The following is a 19,798-nucleotide window of genomic DNA, read 5'->3' as shown; positions in this document are numbered from 1 at the left end:
CATGAATGTGAATGGATGGTATGCTCATTAGGAGGATTTAGAAGGATTAAGAAATCTTGTAATAGATATGAAGGTGAAGGGACACTTTTATCTTGAATTGACCACCAGACTCCATTTTAAGGGCATTTTTATCTTGACTTTGGATAAATTTATTAGGAAGAATAGAAGGAATGCCACAATCTTTCTTAAGAAATGGAAGGTCAATGAGACTTAGAAGGAACCTTTCTCTTGAGATAGAAGGGGACCATCTTGGATAAGAGAGGCATGGATGGTGGGATCATTATGGGATTTCAAAAAGATGGACTTGGTCAACAATTTGATATGATTGGTTATTTTTGGGATCATGATCTTTATTTTTCTTTGGAACTCTCTTATTCATGCTTTAGACTATCCTCTTTACATGGGGTATGATGTTGAGTATATGTGAATGATTTTAGAAAAGGTTCAACTTTTTGATACGAGGAAGATGGACTTTGGATGAGACTCATTGGTATGGGATTCATTCTAAATGGAGAACATGGTGGAATTGGCTTTAATATTTCTAAATCAAAGTATGGGATTTGAATCAAGAAATTAATTAGCTTGGATTTATTTTGTGGATATCCCTTATGGGTAAACACAATAGGTTCCATTTGATGGAGATTGTAACCAAAAGCACAATGGAGATTGTAACCTGCCCTTTCCCACTTTTCTCCTTTTCATTCTGATCAATGGAACCAAAAGCACAAGGCACCCGTCAACAAAATGTTGGGAATTGTAAAATGTTAAAAATAAATTTTATTGCGACTAATGATTGCTTTGATGGTATCCATACAAACTTCCTTTTCTTTTATTTTTAATTGGGCTAAAAGTTTGTAAAAGGTTTATAAGCATCATCGTTCAGCATACAAATTTTGCGGGGGAATATTTCAATCTTTTCAAATTTCCGATAAGCTTGAAAAGAGAGGACAACACCCATGAAAAAGCTTATTCTCTCTTTTGGATTATATTAATATTTTATTGTGGGGGAAAAGTTTTGCACTTATTCTCTCTTTTGGATTATATTAATATTTTATTGTGGAGGAAAAGTTTTGCACTAAGTATATACTTCTAATGAATTATTCTCTTGATTGGTGTATTTATTAGTCCTTGCTTATACTAATGTTTTCAGTTAAGGTCATAATTAATTTGCACAAGTAAAATTAGTAAGTTTCTAAAGTAATGTTTTTGTGTTGCTTTTAAAAATGACAGCTTTATAGGTAAATATCATTTTAAGCAGGCATTTATTTTTTAGAATAGAAAACACTTTTCAATACTTACTTCTAATTTTCGTATTTGGGTAAATCTAGTCATTTTTAAATCTGTTCAAGCTTCAAATTGCACGCAATCTTCAATAATATGAATATATCTACACTGATTCCATTAAAAAAATCTTTTTGTTTTAGTTTAAATCTATGGAAAAATCATTAAATATTTATCACATTTTTCTTTTCATATGCATACTCTATGTTTTGTGAATTTTTTTGATGAATTAAGATATGAAATAAAAATTAAAAAATAAAAAATAATCCCTTGAGTTCTCTCCTTTCCACACAATCGCTACACTTTAAGAAACAAATTAAAATCAACCTTTTTTTTTTTGCAAAAGGCAGGGACTCCAACTCTTTCAGAGCTCTTGTTATGATTATAAATCTAGTTCTCATATCTATTGTCCTTATTTACCTTCTTCAATGATTTTTAAAAGGAACGATGAAAAATCAATCTTTTTTTAACATGTTTTAATGAAAAATCAAACCAATGAAAATTGTAAGAAAATCTATCCAGAAATAAAAACATGAAGTTTCTTTAAAATATTTTACAAGGCTACTCTATTTTGCGTGGAAAGCGTCTCCGTGAACAATGCTCGTGGAGTTATGCAATGACGGGAGCCAAAATCAGTGATAGTTTTCTCTGTTGGGGTTCAAATGATTCAATTCAAGTTTACAATGGCTGCCGTTCACAAACATGCCGATACAAACACCTTCAGTGAACAGCCTTCCAAATATGTCCGTGCATTGCAGGAATGTATAAGCAAGAAAGCCGTAGAGGAGGGCAGGCAAATCCATCGCTACATCAGTAAAAAAGTATTTGCAGGAAACATTGTATTACAAAATACTCTAATCAGCATGTATGTCAAATGCGGAAGTATGGTAGACGCTCGCAGGGTTTTCGATGAAATACAAAATAAAGATGTTTGTTCTTGGACTGTGATGATCGCAGCTTATGCAAGGCATGGTATTCCTCAACAGGCACTCTCAGTTTTTCACCAAATGCAACAAAATGCAGGCGTAAAACCTAATAATCTCACTTACTCTGCCGTGCTCTGGGCCTGCACCAACTTGGAATTTCTGAACCAGGGTATGAAAATACATCAACAGATAATTAAATGTGGACTTGCATCCAATGTGTTTGTTGCCAGTGCCCTTGTAGACAAATATGCAAAATTCGGTAAAATTGAGAATGCACGCCATTTGTTGACAAAATGGGGTAGCGGGACTTGGTGTCTTGGAATGCCATGATCGCGGGATATGCTCAGAATGGGCTTATGTGTGATGCTCTGATGCTCTTTAAGGAGACGCCCGAGAAGAATGTCATCTCATGGAATTCATTAGTTGCAGGATATGCACGGAATGGGATGGGGAGGTGGATACGGCCTTGAAATTGTTTGACGAAATGCCTCAGCGAAATGTTGTTTCCTGGAATGCTATGATTTCAGGGCTTTCGCAGAATGGGCTTATTGACGAGGCCCTAGAGCTCTTCAAAAGAATGCCTCAACGTAGTGTGGTGTCATGGAATGCAATCATATCGGGCCTTGCAAAAAATGGGCGTAGGGAGGAGTCGCTTGATTGTTTTCAAGAAATGAGAGCAAGTGGCATGAGGCCGGATTTCCATACTTATGGAAGTGTTCTTCCTGTGTGTGGCAATATGGCGGCTTTCGAATTGGGTATGGAAATGCATGAAGAAATAGTAAGGCAAGGATTTGAGTCTAATGTCGTTGTTATGACGGGCGTGGTAGACGTGTATGCGCAATGTGGGAGTCTCACCAAGGCTCGTCAAACGTTTGACAAGATGCATCAGAGGGATGTGGTGGCTTGGAATGCTATGATTGCAGGTTATGCTATGCATGGATGTGCAGAGGAGGCCTTTCAACTCTTTGAACAAATGAAATCCTCTGGTATGAATCCTAATCATATTACCTTCATTTGTGTCCTTTCTGCATGCAGGACTAGTCGACGATGGTTATCAGTACTTCAATTCCATGTGCAAACATTATCGTATTGAACCTAAAACGGATCATTATACCTGCATGGTTGACCATCTTGGCCGAGCGGGGCGCCTAGAGGAGGCAATAAACTTCATTAAGAGAATACCATCAAAACCTGATGCTGTAATATGGAGTTGTTTGCTTGGAGCTTGTAGAATACATAAGAATCTAGAGATTGCACAATGGAGCAGAACATCTTTTTGAATTAAACCCTACTGATCCCGCACCTTATGTGCTTCTTTCAAACATTTATGCCTCAGCGGGTAGGTGGGATGACATTGGAAAAGTTCGACAACTGATGAAAGAATAAGGCATTAAAAAAAGACCTTGATGCAGTTGGATTGAAGTCAGTAAAAAGATATACATGGTTTCCTTGTAGGAGATAAATCACACCCACAAACTCCAGAAATTTATTTACAATTGGAGAGATTGACTCCGGAGATGAAAATGGCTGGGTATGTCCCTGACACCAGCTTTGTGCTGAGTGATGTGAAGGAGGAGGCGAAGGAACTAGTTCTTTTCCATCGCAGTGAAAGGCTGGCAATTGCATTTGGGCTACTAAATACATTTCCTGGATCAACTATTAGAATTGTGAAAAACCTCCGCATTTGTGGTGACTGCCACTCTGCAATCAAGTTTATATCTATGATTGCTGAAAGAGAAATTATAGTGAGGGACACTTATCCTTATCACAATTTTAAGAATGGCCAGTGTTCATGTGGGGACTTTTGGTGATTTTAATTATATGTTTGCATGAAAGACAGGTAATGTATGCTCTCAATCTTGTCTGGCTGGTGAGGGGATTAATTCCTTTAAGAGAGGGCCACTTAATGATACCCACAGAGAGTTTCTGAAGTGTTGTGCATCTGGAAGAAATGGAAGACTTGAAAATCAAAAGATCACCAATGAAACCTGATGCTAGTTTGCAAGCTGTTTGATTAGTGGCCCAGAAATACATGAAAGTCTCGAGATATCCCAATGCGTTTATGATTTAAGCTCAAATATTACCCTCAAAAGCCACTGGAAATTGGGAATGCCATGAGAAATTTACAGGAACAATGAAAACAAGGAGATGAGCTGGGGCACCTAATGCAGATGGGGTCATTTCAACAAACATGAGATAAATCAGATCTGCAGGCACAAGAAATATGCATTTAGTACTGAAATGACTAATTAGAGATATAGAAGTGGCAGGGAAAATTCCTGTGAGAAGCATTGAACTGGACACTTTGAATTTAGAAGGAATCAATATATTAGAATCATGGGGAAGAGATCAGAATTGCAATCGGGCTACTAATGCACCCTTCAGAAGAACTAACTATCTGAGGTGTAAAAAATGTCAGATGCCATCTAGAAACTGCCAATCTGAAAGAACTTCATATCTAAGATTTTCTGAATGAGAAACGCAATTCTTTACCATCATTATAATTATGGCAAATGTTCATGTGGGCAGCGGGGCATTTTGATGATGTAAAAATCTCGCTAACTTTCAGGAGTTGGGCTCAATTTCTAAATTTCTCAAGATGCTGTCATATTATCCTGTTTGTAGGAGTGGCTGTGGCTCCGTGTACATCGTAACGAAGCACAGTGCTTATCAAAATCTGATTCAGCAATGTGGTCATTTGCTCAGAGGAAAACGTATATATGAGAGAACTCACAGCACATCTTTGATTTATACCCAAAAACTTCTTGGATCTTATATGCATGTTCTCATACATTTAAGTTGCAGCCGATAGGTGGGGTGTCATTTAAAACATTAACCCATTTAAGAATGATAATTAGCCGATAGGCTATTAAAGTTGGACATTTCAGTCCAAACCTGTCCATTCATGTTAACCAGATTCCATTTGTGGTTTTCTCTATTGAAAACTGTTGGTTATGAGTTAATGGAAATCTTGTTTCAATCATGATTGCCAGCCATATTTATTTACAAATTTATCTCTGCAAATATGTTTCGATCTTGTTCACCGACCATATTTATTTCATGATTTTAGATCTGCATATCTTTATATATATCAACAGATCTTTTGGTGATCTGTAAGATCTGTAAATTAATTCACTTTGGATGTTTCTATAAATATTGTCAGCAAACAGCGGAAACACCCTTTGCAAAGCAGGTATCTCATATTTGCTTTGTTCTTTCTATGAAAAAGTACGCATTTTCCATAACCTGATATCAACTTTAATAACCCTTGTTTCATTAAAGGATTTCTTGAACATGTATTTTCAAAAGCAATACAAACCAATCCCTTTGGCATATAATCTGGTGGTGTGGCATCATCCGAAAAATGTAGATCTGGATTCTGTGAAAGTTGTGCATTATTGTACAGTTGTAAGTCTTTGTTCCCTCCCTCTCTGTTTTCTGTTTTTCCCCTCACTCTCTGAAAAAATAAATTTAAATTGAATATTGAAGAATGTGCAGGGTTCGAAACCGTGGAGGTTCACCGAGGAGGAGGAAAACATGGAGAGGGAAGATATAAAGACATTGTTGGAGAAGTGGTGGGAAATCTACAACGATGAATCTCGAGTTGAGATCAAAGCAGAACAGGGCACTCCTCGGGCTTTGCGTTGTGAAATGCCTAAGTGAGCCAACGTATTGCCAGCTCCACCAGCAGCCTAAGAGAAAATCGTCTCATGCAGCCTGACAAGTAACAAAATATGTAAATTATAATATGCAGTGATTAGCTTGTAAATAGTAGCCAATGAACAGTAGTACTGCTTACAAGCCCCCAAGACAATCAGCAATTAGCAATCAAAAAAATATAATAATAACATCAAATAGGGCACTTTCTCAGAAGAAGATCCCCATCCTACTTTGTTGTTTCTCCTTCTTCTCCCTGCCTTTTTAATTATCATGATGACACCCGTGTAGTCCATGCCAAAAATATTCCTTCCTTTCAGGCAATCAGCCCATGCTTATCCAGGCTTGAAAGAAAATATGTGCAGAAATAATATGCCTACCCTTGAAATGACAAAACATCTGTGCAAAACCCTCAATCAATTACAAAAATGATGACTATGTTGCTTGATGCTAATTTTTAAGTGAGATAAAAACTTCAATGACACAAATGGATATCCTGGACTGCAAATCTGTTTCCTATTTGTGAACAAAGATGAAATAAAAGGTTCAGGGTACTTTAGATTCCAAACAGGTTATAAAAATTAGCCTAATTGATTTTACTGTGGTAAAGGTACATGTTGTCAGCGAGCATGTTAGCCTGTGGAATCTCCACAATTCAGCTTATTCCAGAGCTATATGGCATGAAAATCAGGCAAATGCTGGTACCAGAGGAATTATTCTGTATTTCAACTTCATAACCGACCAGGTGAGTTTTATCTTATATAGCGGGTATTGTTTGGTTAATTTCTTTAACCCTCTTGTCTTAAAAGAGTTTTTCAAAGGTCACAGTGTAAATGCCCCTTCTTGCATTGAATATTCTCCCTAAAATAAATAATCATATTGCATTCTTCTTTACTTATGAGCTGTTAATCTTTTCCCCAAATTTGAGAGTTAAAAAATAGAGAAAAACTTATGTGTCGTTATAAACTTTTCCCCAATTTTTATGTACCTGAAGTACATTTTAGTTTTCTGAGAGTTCGATTTTGTACAGGTAATTGAATATCTGTTTTTGTTGAGCATGTTTGTTGGAATGACTGCATCAGAGCTTGTCAGAAATGGTTATAACAAGATGTGGCCCTCAAAATCAACCTTTTTCCATGTATTGATGTTAAAATGCAGTGTTCGGGTAGAAAGTGCCTTGAAGTTCTCTGCCCCCATCATGGTTCTCGTTGTTGATGTGTTGTCGACGATCATGTTGGGAAAAACTGTTGAATACATTATCTGTAAAACTTGAATTTTCTACCAAATTGGAAATAAAGTACATTAGCAGCTAAATATTTATAGTTCTGCTACAACAGAAGATAAACATGAATAGTAACAAAGCTTGATTTATGGAGGATGTTTATTCTTAGGTGTTTCTTTGCAAGGAGAATATGGTTGTTGCTGAAGGAAGGCTCTAGCATTTCGATGTGTCTGCTAACCATGGGGCCATTACATTTTTCTCTGAACAGTAATGTAGGAGGGCTTGGACCAATATACTTCAAGACATAGGAAGACGATATGAAACTTGTGGTTACACCTTTCATCTTGTGCGAAATCCCCAACAATTGCAATTTACATGGAAAAATCTTCACTTTATTTCATGAATTCATTACATGTATCAACTACCCCAATAGATCAAAAGCTTAAGGCCTGTTTGGTTGCAAGCATAGAAATAGAAAATTAGAATGTGTATGTGAAATAGGAATGGAAAATTAGAATGGGAATAGAAAAGAGTAATCCCATTCTTGTTTGGTTCGCCTAGTGTCTCACTGGGAATATGTTAACTCTCTTGTTTGGTTGTACAAAATTGGAATTGGAATACAGCTAAGTTTATATTTTAATATATTTTATTTGTTTTAATATATTATTATACTTGGTTATTATTTCAACTTATTGTGAAATTTTTTTTTTAAAATTCTATTTTATTCAATGAAATTAATTTATTTCGACATTTTTTAAATGAATGGATTTGGGTAATTATTTCAACTTATTGTAAAGAAAATTATTTTTTAATTCTATTTTATTCAATGAAATGAATAAGAAATTAATTTATTTCGACATTTTTTAAATGAATGGATTTAGTTAATTATTTCAACTTATTGTAAAGAAAATTGTTTTTTAAATTCTATTTTATTCAATGAAATGAATAAGAAATTAATTTATTTCAACATTTTTTAAATGGATGGATTTGGTTAATTATTTCAACTTATTGTAAAGAAAATTATTTTTTAAATTATATTTTATTCAATGAAATGAATAAGAAATTAATTTATTTCAACTTTTTTAAATGAATGGATATGGTTAATTATTTCAACTTATTAGTAAAGAAAATTATTTTTTTAATTCTATTTTATCCAATGAAATTAATAAGAAATTAATTAATTTCAGCATTTTTTAAATGAATGGATATAAACAAAAAAATGTTATACACAATAATATACTCTTCAAATTAGCAAAATTTGCTCATCGTTTATATACAAAATCAAAAAAGATTTAGTCTCCATGATCATAATTGTTCTTTACAACAAAATGGTCATTTCATTAGTAAAATTAGAAGTATTGTCACCAATAGTGTGTTTATAAAAACTAGAACAAAATTAAGTGTACGTTGAAACATGATTTCAGATTTCGCCATTACACCAATCTCCCTAGCAATTGTCTCCCGCACAATACACAGCTTGCAATCATTCCTTTCTTCTTCGATAGATTTTGATGTGGCTGATGTAGATGACCCATCTTTGACCCACTTGAAGAAATTGCAGCCATTGTCCCCCTGCATTCGAAAACTACATTAGGGCTTGCCACAATAATGAAATAAAAAATAAACATATAAGAGATTAGTAATAACCTTTATTTTATCTGGACAAGACAAAAACTTACGCCCAGGATTATTCTCTGTACGTGAAATCTTCATTGCTACAGGTCCAGCACCACATCGACACATTGGAAAAGTTGTCAAATCCATCGACCCTATATAAATAATAAACAAATATAATGAGAAATTACTAAAAAAGTGTAAAATATATTCTGAAATCTGTATTCAATGGACTATGTTGTAACTTCTCAGTGCAATCCTGCTAGCAATGCAAATACCTCATGACTTACAACTTTTGACACACGATTATCCATGGATATAGACACTGTTTCACTGAAATGAGAGAAAATGTACACAACCAAGTAGGTAATTTTCCATTGCAATCGCTACGCTGCAACACTTAACAAAAAATGTCTATTACTTGATGCATATGTGCATAGAAAACATTTATCACTTGATGGACATAAATAAAAGAATAAATAAAGGATTCAAAATAATGAAATTTTTAGAGTAATCCAAATACTTCGTCCAAAAAGGTCTTAGTTGTGGAAATGGTATGTCCAGCCATGGCTTTGCTTGCCCATTGTAATGGATTACACCAACTTGTTGGATTACTTCACACTTCATACTGCCTTCTTCCAATGAGATTTCCTACACACTCAAAATACTTTGGCTTTGATACTAGTGTTGAAAGAAGAGAGAGACAACCCTTTGGCAAACACTTGCAACACAATTCAAACATTCAAGCAATCTGATCTATAGTAGGAAATTAGATAGATTCAAAGATCAACTTAAACAAAAGAAGAAATAGTTTTACAAAACCATGAACCGAGTTTATTTAGCTTGTCAATACAAATCTGATTTGATATGTTCACAGACCTGCAATTTGATGTGTGATGGTTTCCTCAATACTCTTCCCTTAAACCCCCACAAAGAATGGGTAAAAATAAAACTCTTCAAAAACTTGTCCTGCCCACCCAGAAAAATAATAATAGAGCCCTCCCCTCTTCCTTATTTACTAAGACGGCATTATTTTACTTGTTTACAAAATATACAACCCTCTCTAACTCTCTTCCTCTAACATGGTCATTCGATTCCTAAACACAAGAGAAGGGAATTTTCAATTTTCAGTTTGTATTCTTCCATAGAACAATAAATTCGGTTATAAGCTTTTTTAAGATCTTTAATGCAACCAACAATAATATAAAAAGCGCACTGACTCTACTTTGGAACTCAAGCGTTCAACCTAGACAGGAAGATAGGCCATATTTGTCTTTAAAAAGGCAATAAAAACTCTCAAGAATTCTTACATAAAATATATAATAACAGCAGAGAAAGAGTAGGCAGTTTATTCAATTTATTTAGCACTAGACCATAGGTTGATAAATAATTTTGTCAATGGCCAGGATTGAGACACATTATTCTTCGCTATCTTAGAGCTATAAATCACTTCAAACGCTCTGACAGTGTCTCAAAGACTATGCATTCTATGCATACCCTCACTTTTCTGCACATATCCTTACAACTACACTTCTAGATGGTTGACCATCTGCAGCTGACATTGCCATGCAAGAGAATGAATGTAAGGTATGCGCCGCCAGAGGAGAGTAGTTAGTTTTGTGATATTGCTATCAGGATTTAACTCTGTAGTTTTTTAGTCAAATTCATTGACATATGTTTCATGGGTAGTGATTCACACTCTAGTGAAAATAAATTCAACACTTAGCACTCATTGGATCTTAGATATTTCCACAACAAGCTGAAGTAGTACTGCACATCACCTAGATCCAATGAGTAAGTGTTCCATTTATTCTCATGACAGATGGATTCTGTGAATCGCTACTCATCAAAGATGGGTCGATGATTCTCACAAGAGATGGAGAGATGGATTGGTGTGAATCACTACTCATCAAACATGGGTCAATGATTCTCCCGAGAGATAGATTGATGTGAATGAGTTTGAATAAATAAACTACATAAGACAGCAATATCACAATTTGAAATACCATTTGATATAAAATTTCTAATTTTTTATTGCAAGGTGTACACAACAAATATATTTTACTGGTTCTAGAAACTTTCTAATAAAATATTATTAAGTGTTGAGCTCTTAACATGTGAAAGAAACGTGTTTAATATTCCCCCCATTACATTCTCATTCCAAGCATTTTGACATTGTCTCTGCTGGCGTTGTGTGTAATGGCAGTGCCTGTTTTAGATCCTGATCTCTGGCATAGCTCTCTCGCATGATCTTCATCCATCCATTTTAGATTGTAAGCAACGGTAACTCCTGAGCTTATAAGCACCCCTGCATCGCAGATTGTTACAATTACCAGGCTATTATATGACTTCTTTAGCACATCTGTTATCAGCAGATCATCCAACTGTTCCAGGCAATCAATATCGTCTACAACAATTAGGAAACTCAGCTGCTTGCTCCTCTCTATGCAGTTCTCAATATGATTTCTTCCTTCCTCTTTACAATGACAAGTTAGTCCATCTTGTTGGTAGATGTCTGTGAGGAGTTTTAAATAGTTAGTTTTGTGATATTGCTATCAGGATTTAACTCTGTAGTTTTTGAGTCAAATTCATTGACATATGTTTCATGGGTAGTGATTCACACTCTAGTGAAAATAAATTCAACGCTTAGCACTCACTGGATCTTAGATATTTCCACAACAAGCTGGAGTAGTATTGCACATCACCTAGATCCAATGAGTAAGTGTTCCATTTATTCTCACGATGGATGGATTCTGTGAATTGCTACTCATCAAAGATGGGTCGATGATTCTCACAAGAGATGGAGAGATGGATTGGTGTGAATCACTACTCATCAAACATGGGCCAATGATTCTCCCAAGAGATGAATTGATGTGAATGATTTTGAATAAAAAAACTACATAAGGCAGCAATATCACAATTTGAAATACCATTTGATATAAAAATTTTAATTTTTTATTGCAAGATGTACACAAAACAAATATATTTTACTGGTTCTAGAAACTTTCTAATAAAATATTATTAAGTGTTGAGCTCTTAACATGTGAAAGCAACGTGTTTAATATTCCCCCCATTACATTCTCATTCCAAGCATTTTGACATTGTCTCTGCTGGCGTTGTGTGCAATGGTAGTGCCTGTTTTAGATCCTGATCTCTGGCATAGCTCTCTCGCATGATCTTCATCCATCCCTTTTAGATTGTAAGCAACGGTAACTCCTGAGCTTATAAGCACCCCTGCATTGTAGATTGTTACAATTACCAGGCTATTATATGACTTCTTTAGCATATCTGTTATCAGCAGATCATCCAACTGTTCCAGGTAATCAATATCGTCTACAAAAATTAGGGAACTCAGTTGTTTGCTCCTCTCTATGCAGTTCCCAATATGATTTCTTCCTTTCTCTGTACGATGACAAGTTAGTCCATCTTGTTGGTAGATGTCTGTGAGGAGTTTTAGATAGTTAGTTTTGTGATATTGCTATCAGGATTTAACTCTGTAGTTTCTTAGTCAAATTCATTGACATATGTTTCATGGGTAGTGATTCACACTCTAGTGAAAATAAATTCAACGCTTAGCACTCATTGGATCTTAGATATTTCCACAAGCAGCTGGAGTAGTACTGCACATCACCTAGATCCAATGAGTAAGTGTTCCATTTATTCTCACGACAAATGGATTCTGTGAATCGCTACTCATCAAACATGGGTCGATGATTCTCACAAGAGATGGACAGATGGATTGGTGTGAATCACTACTCATCAAACATGGACCAATGATTCTCCCGAGAGATGGATTGATGTGAATGAGTTTGAATAAAAAAACTACATAAGACAGCAATATCACAATTTGATTTACTGTGGAAACCTACAGTATGCATTTTCCATGGATCAATTGCAACTGTTACTACCATGTCCTCTTATTTAGCAGTTAACATGAAAAAATAGAAACAATAAATTTGATTTCCAGAAAAAGGATCTGTAATGCAAAATATTAACCTTGTTATCCTTGGCCACTACCCAAAAATTTACACTATTTCCACTGCCCAGAAATTTCATATGTAGCCTTCCTAGCCTTGGCCACTAGCTATAGGTTATGGATGCCAATCAATAATTTAAAATCTAGGACTATTTTGGTATTCAAATAATGTGAGGCAAACAAGCTAGTTTGACCTTCACCAGAGTATTTTCAGGCATACTATTTTGCAATTTATGTTCTACTTTACCACAGCCTTGACATGACTGTCATCTGCAATTTAGGCATATGAAGAGGTCTGATTTCTCAAACACTATGAAATATAGGTTCAAGATTCTTTGTTCCATTTAAAACAACACAACAACAGAATATGAAATATTAGAGCTAATGAAGTGAAAATGACACAAGGAATGAAGAAGCTACAGCAGTGCTAAAAATTATGATTCGTTAAATTGCTTCAAAAAGATGGTAAGTTCCATAGTCTCAGAAAATAGGAGGTCCCATATCAAATATGAACTATTGAATAGATGTGAGTGTTCTTACGATAAAGCTTCTTAAAGTGAAGAGTTGAGATATCAGTGATATCCTCCAAACTTATATCTCACATAATGTTCCCTATCCTCTACACTCATCTGTAGGAAACCCCATGCCTTCGTAGGTTCGGAAGTGAAAGTGTCATACGAAACAATTAGAGTCTCTTGACTTACTCTAGGTATGGCTTTGAGGGCTGTAAATGCAATCATTATATCTTTCTTAGTTTCTCCTTTGTCAACTTTGATAGTGTGAGCCTCCTTCATGCCTGTACGTATGTGCTGGATGCTTTCACAGATAACATCCAAAGAACAAGCCATGCTTGTCTTCCTCTTTTTTGGCCTTCTTGACGTTGGTGTGGAATGACTCTGTCTAGCAGATGTACTAGAAATATTTTCATGAACAAACTCTTCATCAACAGTAGGAGTGTCATCCATGGTCATATTAAAGACCCTATCATCGTCAAGGTCAATGACCTCATCAAAAAGGTGACCATCTTCGGTCTCTATGGCTATTGCAGCTTGACTTCCATCTTCCATGTCATTCCCAATAATGACTGCTTAGTGACTGAAATAGAGGAATGGCTGCCTCTTGTACACTCTGGCATTTTGAAATCCCTCCTCTATGTGATGAAAAAGGAATTAGATATATGTCTTTTATTACAATTAATAAAGAGATATTTTACTTACATAAAATATTGTCAAGACTACATTACCTTCAACAACTCTTGCCATACAGTATCATCAGCGTCAACGCATTGCGTACTCTCATTCCATGTGAATCCGCTCATATTTCTCAATTATTTCATAATTTTGTAGCCTTGTTTCCATTTTTTTAATTTGTTCTTAATTTTTTCCCTTCCTAGATTCATCTTCATGTCTTTGTTGAACCTCCTTTCGATGGCAGTCCAAGCTTCTTTTTGAAACCCACTTTCACCATTTCTACCTAACTAAACTTGCTCATGGAGCAAATCCAACAATTTACGCTCCATGTCTCTTGTCCAAACTACTTTTGTATTTCTAGATGATGAATGAATCGTGGTCACCCAAAGATCCTCATCTACACTCATCAAAAGATTGGTGAACGACATATTCAGCAATGAATTGGTAGCTACATTACTTCCGAAAAACAATTCATTGTCATCATTAAGATGTAGAATTATATCAAGAGTTGAAGACAAATGTGTGCGAGGTCTGCTCCAGCAAGGCAATTTGAATGCCATTTATGTTGTTAAACAACTACCCTACATCAACAGAATATGAACATGGTACAAATATCAATCAAAGCATAGAGGAAAGGAAGATTACAGTAAATATAGAGGCACAGAATGCAGTAAATATGGGTATGAATATCAATCTGAACTATTTCACAGAATTCCTCAAAGATATCTCAAGATATTCCTTAAAAAATGAAAGGAGTTGTCTCAAGAAACTTTCAAGCAACTAATAATCTGTACGCATTTATGTGATTATTAAATTCAGTCGTTCATTATAGCGTAGAAGTAAATATCGCTAGTAGTTGTGTACTCGTTTTCATTTTCTATTTTTAAGGATTTAATGTGTAGTTTTTGAGTCAAACTCATTGATTCATATTTCATGAGTAGTGATTTACACAAATTTATCTCTCACAACAATGAATAGAACAAGGCTGGGCATCGGGACTTCCTAGTTAAGCGCACTTAACTGCGAAGTTGTGTCTATGGTTAAACCCACTCTACTTGCAAATGGGTTGGTTGCACCTTGCTTGCAAAGAGGTTACAAGAAGAGTGGTTTTAACCATAAAGGAAGCTCACGTAGTCAAGCTAACCTGTAGTCGAGCTGACCTCTAGTGCTTCACCTTTTTAAGCATCACTTAGATGTGATGAGTGCCAAGTGTTCTATTGAAATAACCCTGACAGGTTATTGCTTTCTCCAGCACCAAAAGCTTAAACTTTAAGAGTTAGACATTTTACCAAACACTTGGTGAACAATGACCCCAAATGCAATGTTTCAAATCATCCATCAAATTAATGGTTATTATGATGCAAACCCATTCAGAGAAAATCTCATTATCTTACAAGTTCTGAAATTAGTACTTCTAGTTATTCACCAATTAAAAGATTATCTGATACCAACAATGTATGGAAACTGGTCACCTGTAATGTTCGTTGGCATTTCATAAGCTGGAAACTGGTGATGTAAAATTGCCCACACTGCTCCTATTGACTTGTCCACACGGCTGGAATTACATTCGTAACAATACTGTTGTTCCCTCTATATCATAATTCAGGGATGCACATTCAAACTCGTCCTCAGCCTGTCACTGCTACTGCTGTGTTTGTGTAACCTCCAAACTGAGTCCGCCGGTTTCAAAGGGTAGTATTTGGAGTAGCACAATATTTTTGGAGCTGATGCTGAATTTCTTAATATATATACGTCTGAAAAAGAGCTGATGAGTCAATATTCTTTGCCGACTTTTGCCGTAGGTAAACTGGTTTCCCCTCGGAAATAATTGATTCTCAAAATTATACTGAAAACCCCTCAGACCGGGCCCTAGAGCTGAAGCCGCTTCATCTGATCTCTAAATCACGAAGACATATGAGGATGCAAGGGCGAAGTCGGGCATCATCATCCTAATATCTCCACAGCTTTGGCTATCCACCATCGCGTAGCCTTGAGAGTGACAGGTCAACTTCCGTGATGAAAGGTGCTGCTACATACTCCTGCAGACATACACATGCAGAGGAGTCACTTGGTGCTGTCAAATATCATCATCAAAGCTATGCTCTCATATGCCCGAGTCCAAGCCTGAGACCTCCACCAAGAATACTACTGATCAGAGACTCGTCATTGATCCTGCGGTTCAGACTGTCAAGATAATCTAGCTGTTAATGGCATCTCGTGCACACCAAGACCGCTCCTTCCTGACCGTAATGAAGATTAATATATAATGCCTGTTACCCCCGACTGAGTGTGGCTTCGATAATTAATGTAAAACGACCATTGTATATTCTTTGGGTGCGGCAGATGCCATCCGGAGCTCGTCTACGAAACCTTCAATGCCAGGTCATTCTAGCCTGACCTGAGACTCGCGTGCCGAATCCGATCCAACCATTCGAATTTGCCTGCAAGTGAAATAAATCAATGCCAATAATGTCTTCTGCAGATTGCACCTTCTTGTCCTGTTGTTCTGGGTCGGATCCCTGACTTGTTAGTTCAATTCCTTCCGAATTCTTTTCAATCCTGCAATAATTTGCGAAAACGTCGGCTAACTCTATTCTCCAGAAATGCTGGCTGAAAAATGGTGATTAATACCACTCTCGCTGATCCAACGATGAACAATGATGCAAGAACCACAAAATTGGTCTTAGACCCAAATTAATGACCTGATGAAATGACTGATTGTCACCTCCAATCTGCAATAATTCAGATGATATTTCACACCCTCAAAATTGCGCACCAATTGAGAGTTATCGTTCTCAATGGCCAACTGTGACAATTGCGAAAACCCTAGGTTCCACAATGCACCCGTGATTGAATCACAATCTGAAAATCAAAGAGAGATAATCAACTGCCTAATTCGAATGGAGCCCCGGGGTGCCTATTTATTCTTTTCTCTCCATCCTCTCCAGAGACTTCTAGAACATTTTTGATCTTATCCCTCAAGTGACTTTATTAAATACTCCAAGTAACTTTATTAAATATAAAGTTATCTTTTAATAACTATTTATTTAATTAAAATAATTAATTAGTCATCCTTGGACAACCATTAATTAAATTAATTAAATCGAACTGTCACCAAAAAATTTGGGGACATGACAGTCCGCCCTTCCTGAAATTGCTTGTCCCCAAGCAATGGCTGAACCATGAACCAATCAGTCTTCCTGGATCCCAAATGTAAATCTGTGTATCATCCCAATCCTCATCATACTCCCATGGAGAAATCATCAATACCAGTATCTGAGAAACTGTACTCAACATCCAAACAACTGACAATTCTGATGAAATCATCTGAAAACCAACTGTAGATGTCAGTAGAAGAAACCATTCTGCCGAACTCAAGCCAACTAAAACATCAACTCTATCAAAACTCAAGCCCCTGTCAAAAAGACACCTGCACCCAACTGCACTGTAAATATGACAACAGCCATAGGTACTTGAATTACTGCCATCAAATCCAATCTTTGAAAAACTGCTCCGGGCGTGTCGATGCTGCAGGCCGAGTAACTTGCTACTACCAGTTTTATTTTCAAAAGATGGTGCCAATCTGTCCCCTAATGGATGGTAAGAAACTGGAGCCAATCTACATCTGCGTGAAATAAAATCTTCTATCTTTGTGTCAAAAGAGAAATGATGAGCGTACCCTACCGTATAATGCCGGTAAGAACCTCCAAATTCTGCTGCTAGCTCATCATCACTGAACTGGTAATCAACATATGGCTCCAATCTCTGACTCTGAGTGACTGTAGGTCGGATAGGTCCCTGTGCATTCTGCTCAACAAACCCCTCCTCGAGACCCCTGTGAGGTAGCATAGTAGAAAGGACCCCTATAATCTTCTCAACCAATCTGCAAATAACACTAGTATCATGGATGAGAACACCTTTTGTCACTTTATGCGAGTCCAAATGAACACATGCACTATCCAACAAATACTCCATGAACGGTTCAGTGCAGTAAAAATTATATGAGGAAACATTAACATACTCTCCTTTACACCACAACTGGTCCTCCTGTAAGGGTGGCGTACTCAACTGTACCACACTATCAACTAACTGAGAAGAATCAATCTGGAAACTAGACTCTACCGGTATCCCGAACTCATTAGAACCAGCTACTACCAAATCCTGAATATGTGTGTCAGCCTCAACAATATGCTCCTTAGTAGTAACTGCGGAAGTGTACTTACCATCATCCACCTCAATAGTCAAATGAACTAGGTCTGGGGCTGGTTTTGACTGCAAATCCTCCAACTCCACGGTCACCTCCTTCAACTGAAACTGCGACTTCTGTAGATCCCGCCGTGTGTCCTCTAAAGCCTCAGTAGTCGCTATGAGCTCTTGGGAAAGCTCACTCACCTCCTCTTCACGATCCAAGAGTGCCTCATATGCTGTACTTCCCCACTCAACCAAGTGATCACGGTCGGCTACCAATCGTAAATAATCTTGCTTCAAAATCCGAACAGCTTCACACAAGGCATGAATCTCTGCCAAAGAAAAGTAACCACCGCTGGACTCATCTGTCATAGAAGAACCCCAACCAGTAACAGCTAACAACTGACGAGCAGTATCAAAATGCTCACAAGCGATAGCAATGTCTCGCTCACTAACTTTCAACTGGCTAACCACATGATGGCTCTGGCTGAACTGTCTCCAACAATCTTCTTCTAGAGCTCTTAAAGGAGTATCCTCAATATTAACATCCAAACCTCGTGAATCATCTCCAAGGTCCATATCAATATCCAAATTGTCAAAAATTGTAGTACTGCTGTCAAGCTCTTCTGTACCCAAAGAAACTGTCAAAGAAGCTGTGTCTTCAAAACTGTCCATTTCATCCTCCTGGATGTCATCAAGGCCAAAATGATCCTGGGACTCATCCGTACATACTGGCAAATATGAAAAATCTCCAACACCTTTCAGCAAGAAGGGTCGTCTACATATATGAACCAAGCCCAATACCGATGTATAAAAACTAATACCAACATCGGATGTTCTGCTGGCACAAGGAAAGACAACACCGTATACTCTGCTAATCAAATCCATGATAGCACTTAGACAATCATTGCTACCATTAAGTGTTAAAGATCTCCAGTTAACTGAATCCCAAATGCTGCTGAAACGTTCTCGAGTCCATATCCGTAAACAAGAAACAGCTGGTAACTCAAGCAAACTCCTTACCTGAGTAATGTGACCAATACCAACTAACTTCACATACCTGTTTGCCATTGTCCTTGTATCCTGGATGTGAATGCAAGATGAACTCGTAACATTATCAGCTACCATATATGATCCGTCAAGTGTAGAAAGCTGAGTGTTAGACGTACCAGATGAAATTAAACTTAGCTCTATGCCATGCTCATTCTCATGTCTCTCCCAGTCCTGTAATGCCAAAGTTGCTCGAGTGTCCTCAAGCTCGCAAGAAAGCTTGACAACTTCCTCCTCCTTCCTCCTCAAGGCATCTGAATAGTCTTTAGCAAGGCTTAGAAGATGATCACGGTCTGATAGAAGATGCAAATAGCTCAACTTCGTCGTTCCCATTCCTTCACCAATTGCATGTAAGTCACAACAAGAAGTTTTTGCCTGAACTCCCTTATGTCTTCCTTGTAACTAAATCATCTGGATGTGCTCTTCTAACATCTCCCGCATCCTGTCATGATGAGATAAAGAAGCCACAATACTATCTTTGCTTACCTTCAGCTGGCTGGACAAATCATGTGAAGTACTGCCATTCTCATCCTCATGTGACGAAGCATCTAACTGAGCCTGGTACTCTCTATCAGCAAAATCATAAATGCTCGATGTCTGCTCATTTTCACCAGGTATCTCATCACCATGCACAATGACATCTTCATCATCATCTGAACTCACTTCACTGTAATCATTGCTTGTCGGAACCAAA

The 19,798-nt window shown here is 36.9% G+C and overlaps 1 protein-coding gene and 1 pseudogene across 1 annotated transcript; both read left to right on the top strand.

Moving 5' to 3' along the window:
• Positions 1 to 1,763: 1,763 nt before the first annotated feature.
• Positions 1,764 to 5,190, top strand: LOC149551407 (pentatricopeptide repeat-containing protein At4g14050, mitochondrial pseudogene; annotated as a pseudogene).
• LOC149551406 (galactinol synthase 4-like) lies at positions 3,305 to 7,749 on the top strand. Its single transcript, XM_089786924.1, has 3 exons — positions 3,305 to 5,615; positions 5,706 to 6,609; positions 6,895 to 7,749. Exons 1-2 carry the CDS (start codon positions 5,502 to 5,504, stop codon positions 5,868 to 5,870), a joined length of 279 nt encoding a protein of 92 aa, XP_089643050.1. The 5' UTR covers positions 3,305 to 5,501; the 3' UTR covers positions 5,871 to 6,609; positions 6,895 to 7,749.
• Positions 7,750 to 19,798: the final 12,049 nt, after the last annotated feature.

This window comes from Cupressus sempervirens, chromosome 6 (genome assembly GCF_028749045.1).
Source record: "Cupressus sempervirens isolate cs-2001-9-10 chromosome 6, ASM2874904v1, whole genome shotgun sequence".
Lineage (NCBI taxonomy): Eukaryota > Viridiplantae > Streptophyta > Pinopsida > Cupressales > Cupressaceae > Cupressus > Cupressus sempervirens.
This window is presented reverse-complemented; position numbering and strand designations above follow the sequence as displayed.

What these genes read in the sequence shown, in the direction of transcription:
- LOC149551406 (XM_089786924.1), top strand. Translation starts at nt 5,502, where the DNA reads ATGTATTTTCAAAAGCAATACAAACCAATCCCTTTGGCATATAATCTG. An exon ending in TTGTGCATTATTGTACAGTT is followed by an intron (nt 5,616 to 5,705) that starts GTAAGTCTTTGT and finishes AAGAATGTGCAG; the next exon opens with GGTTCGAAACCGTGGAGGTT.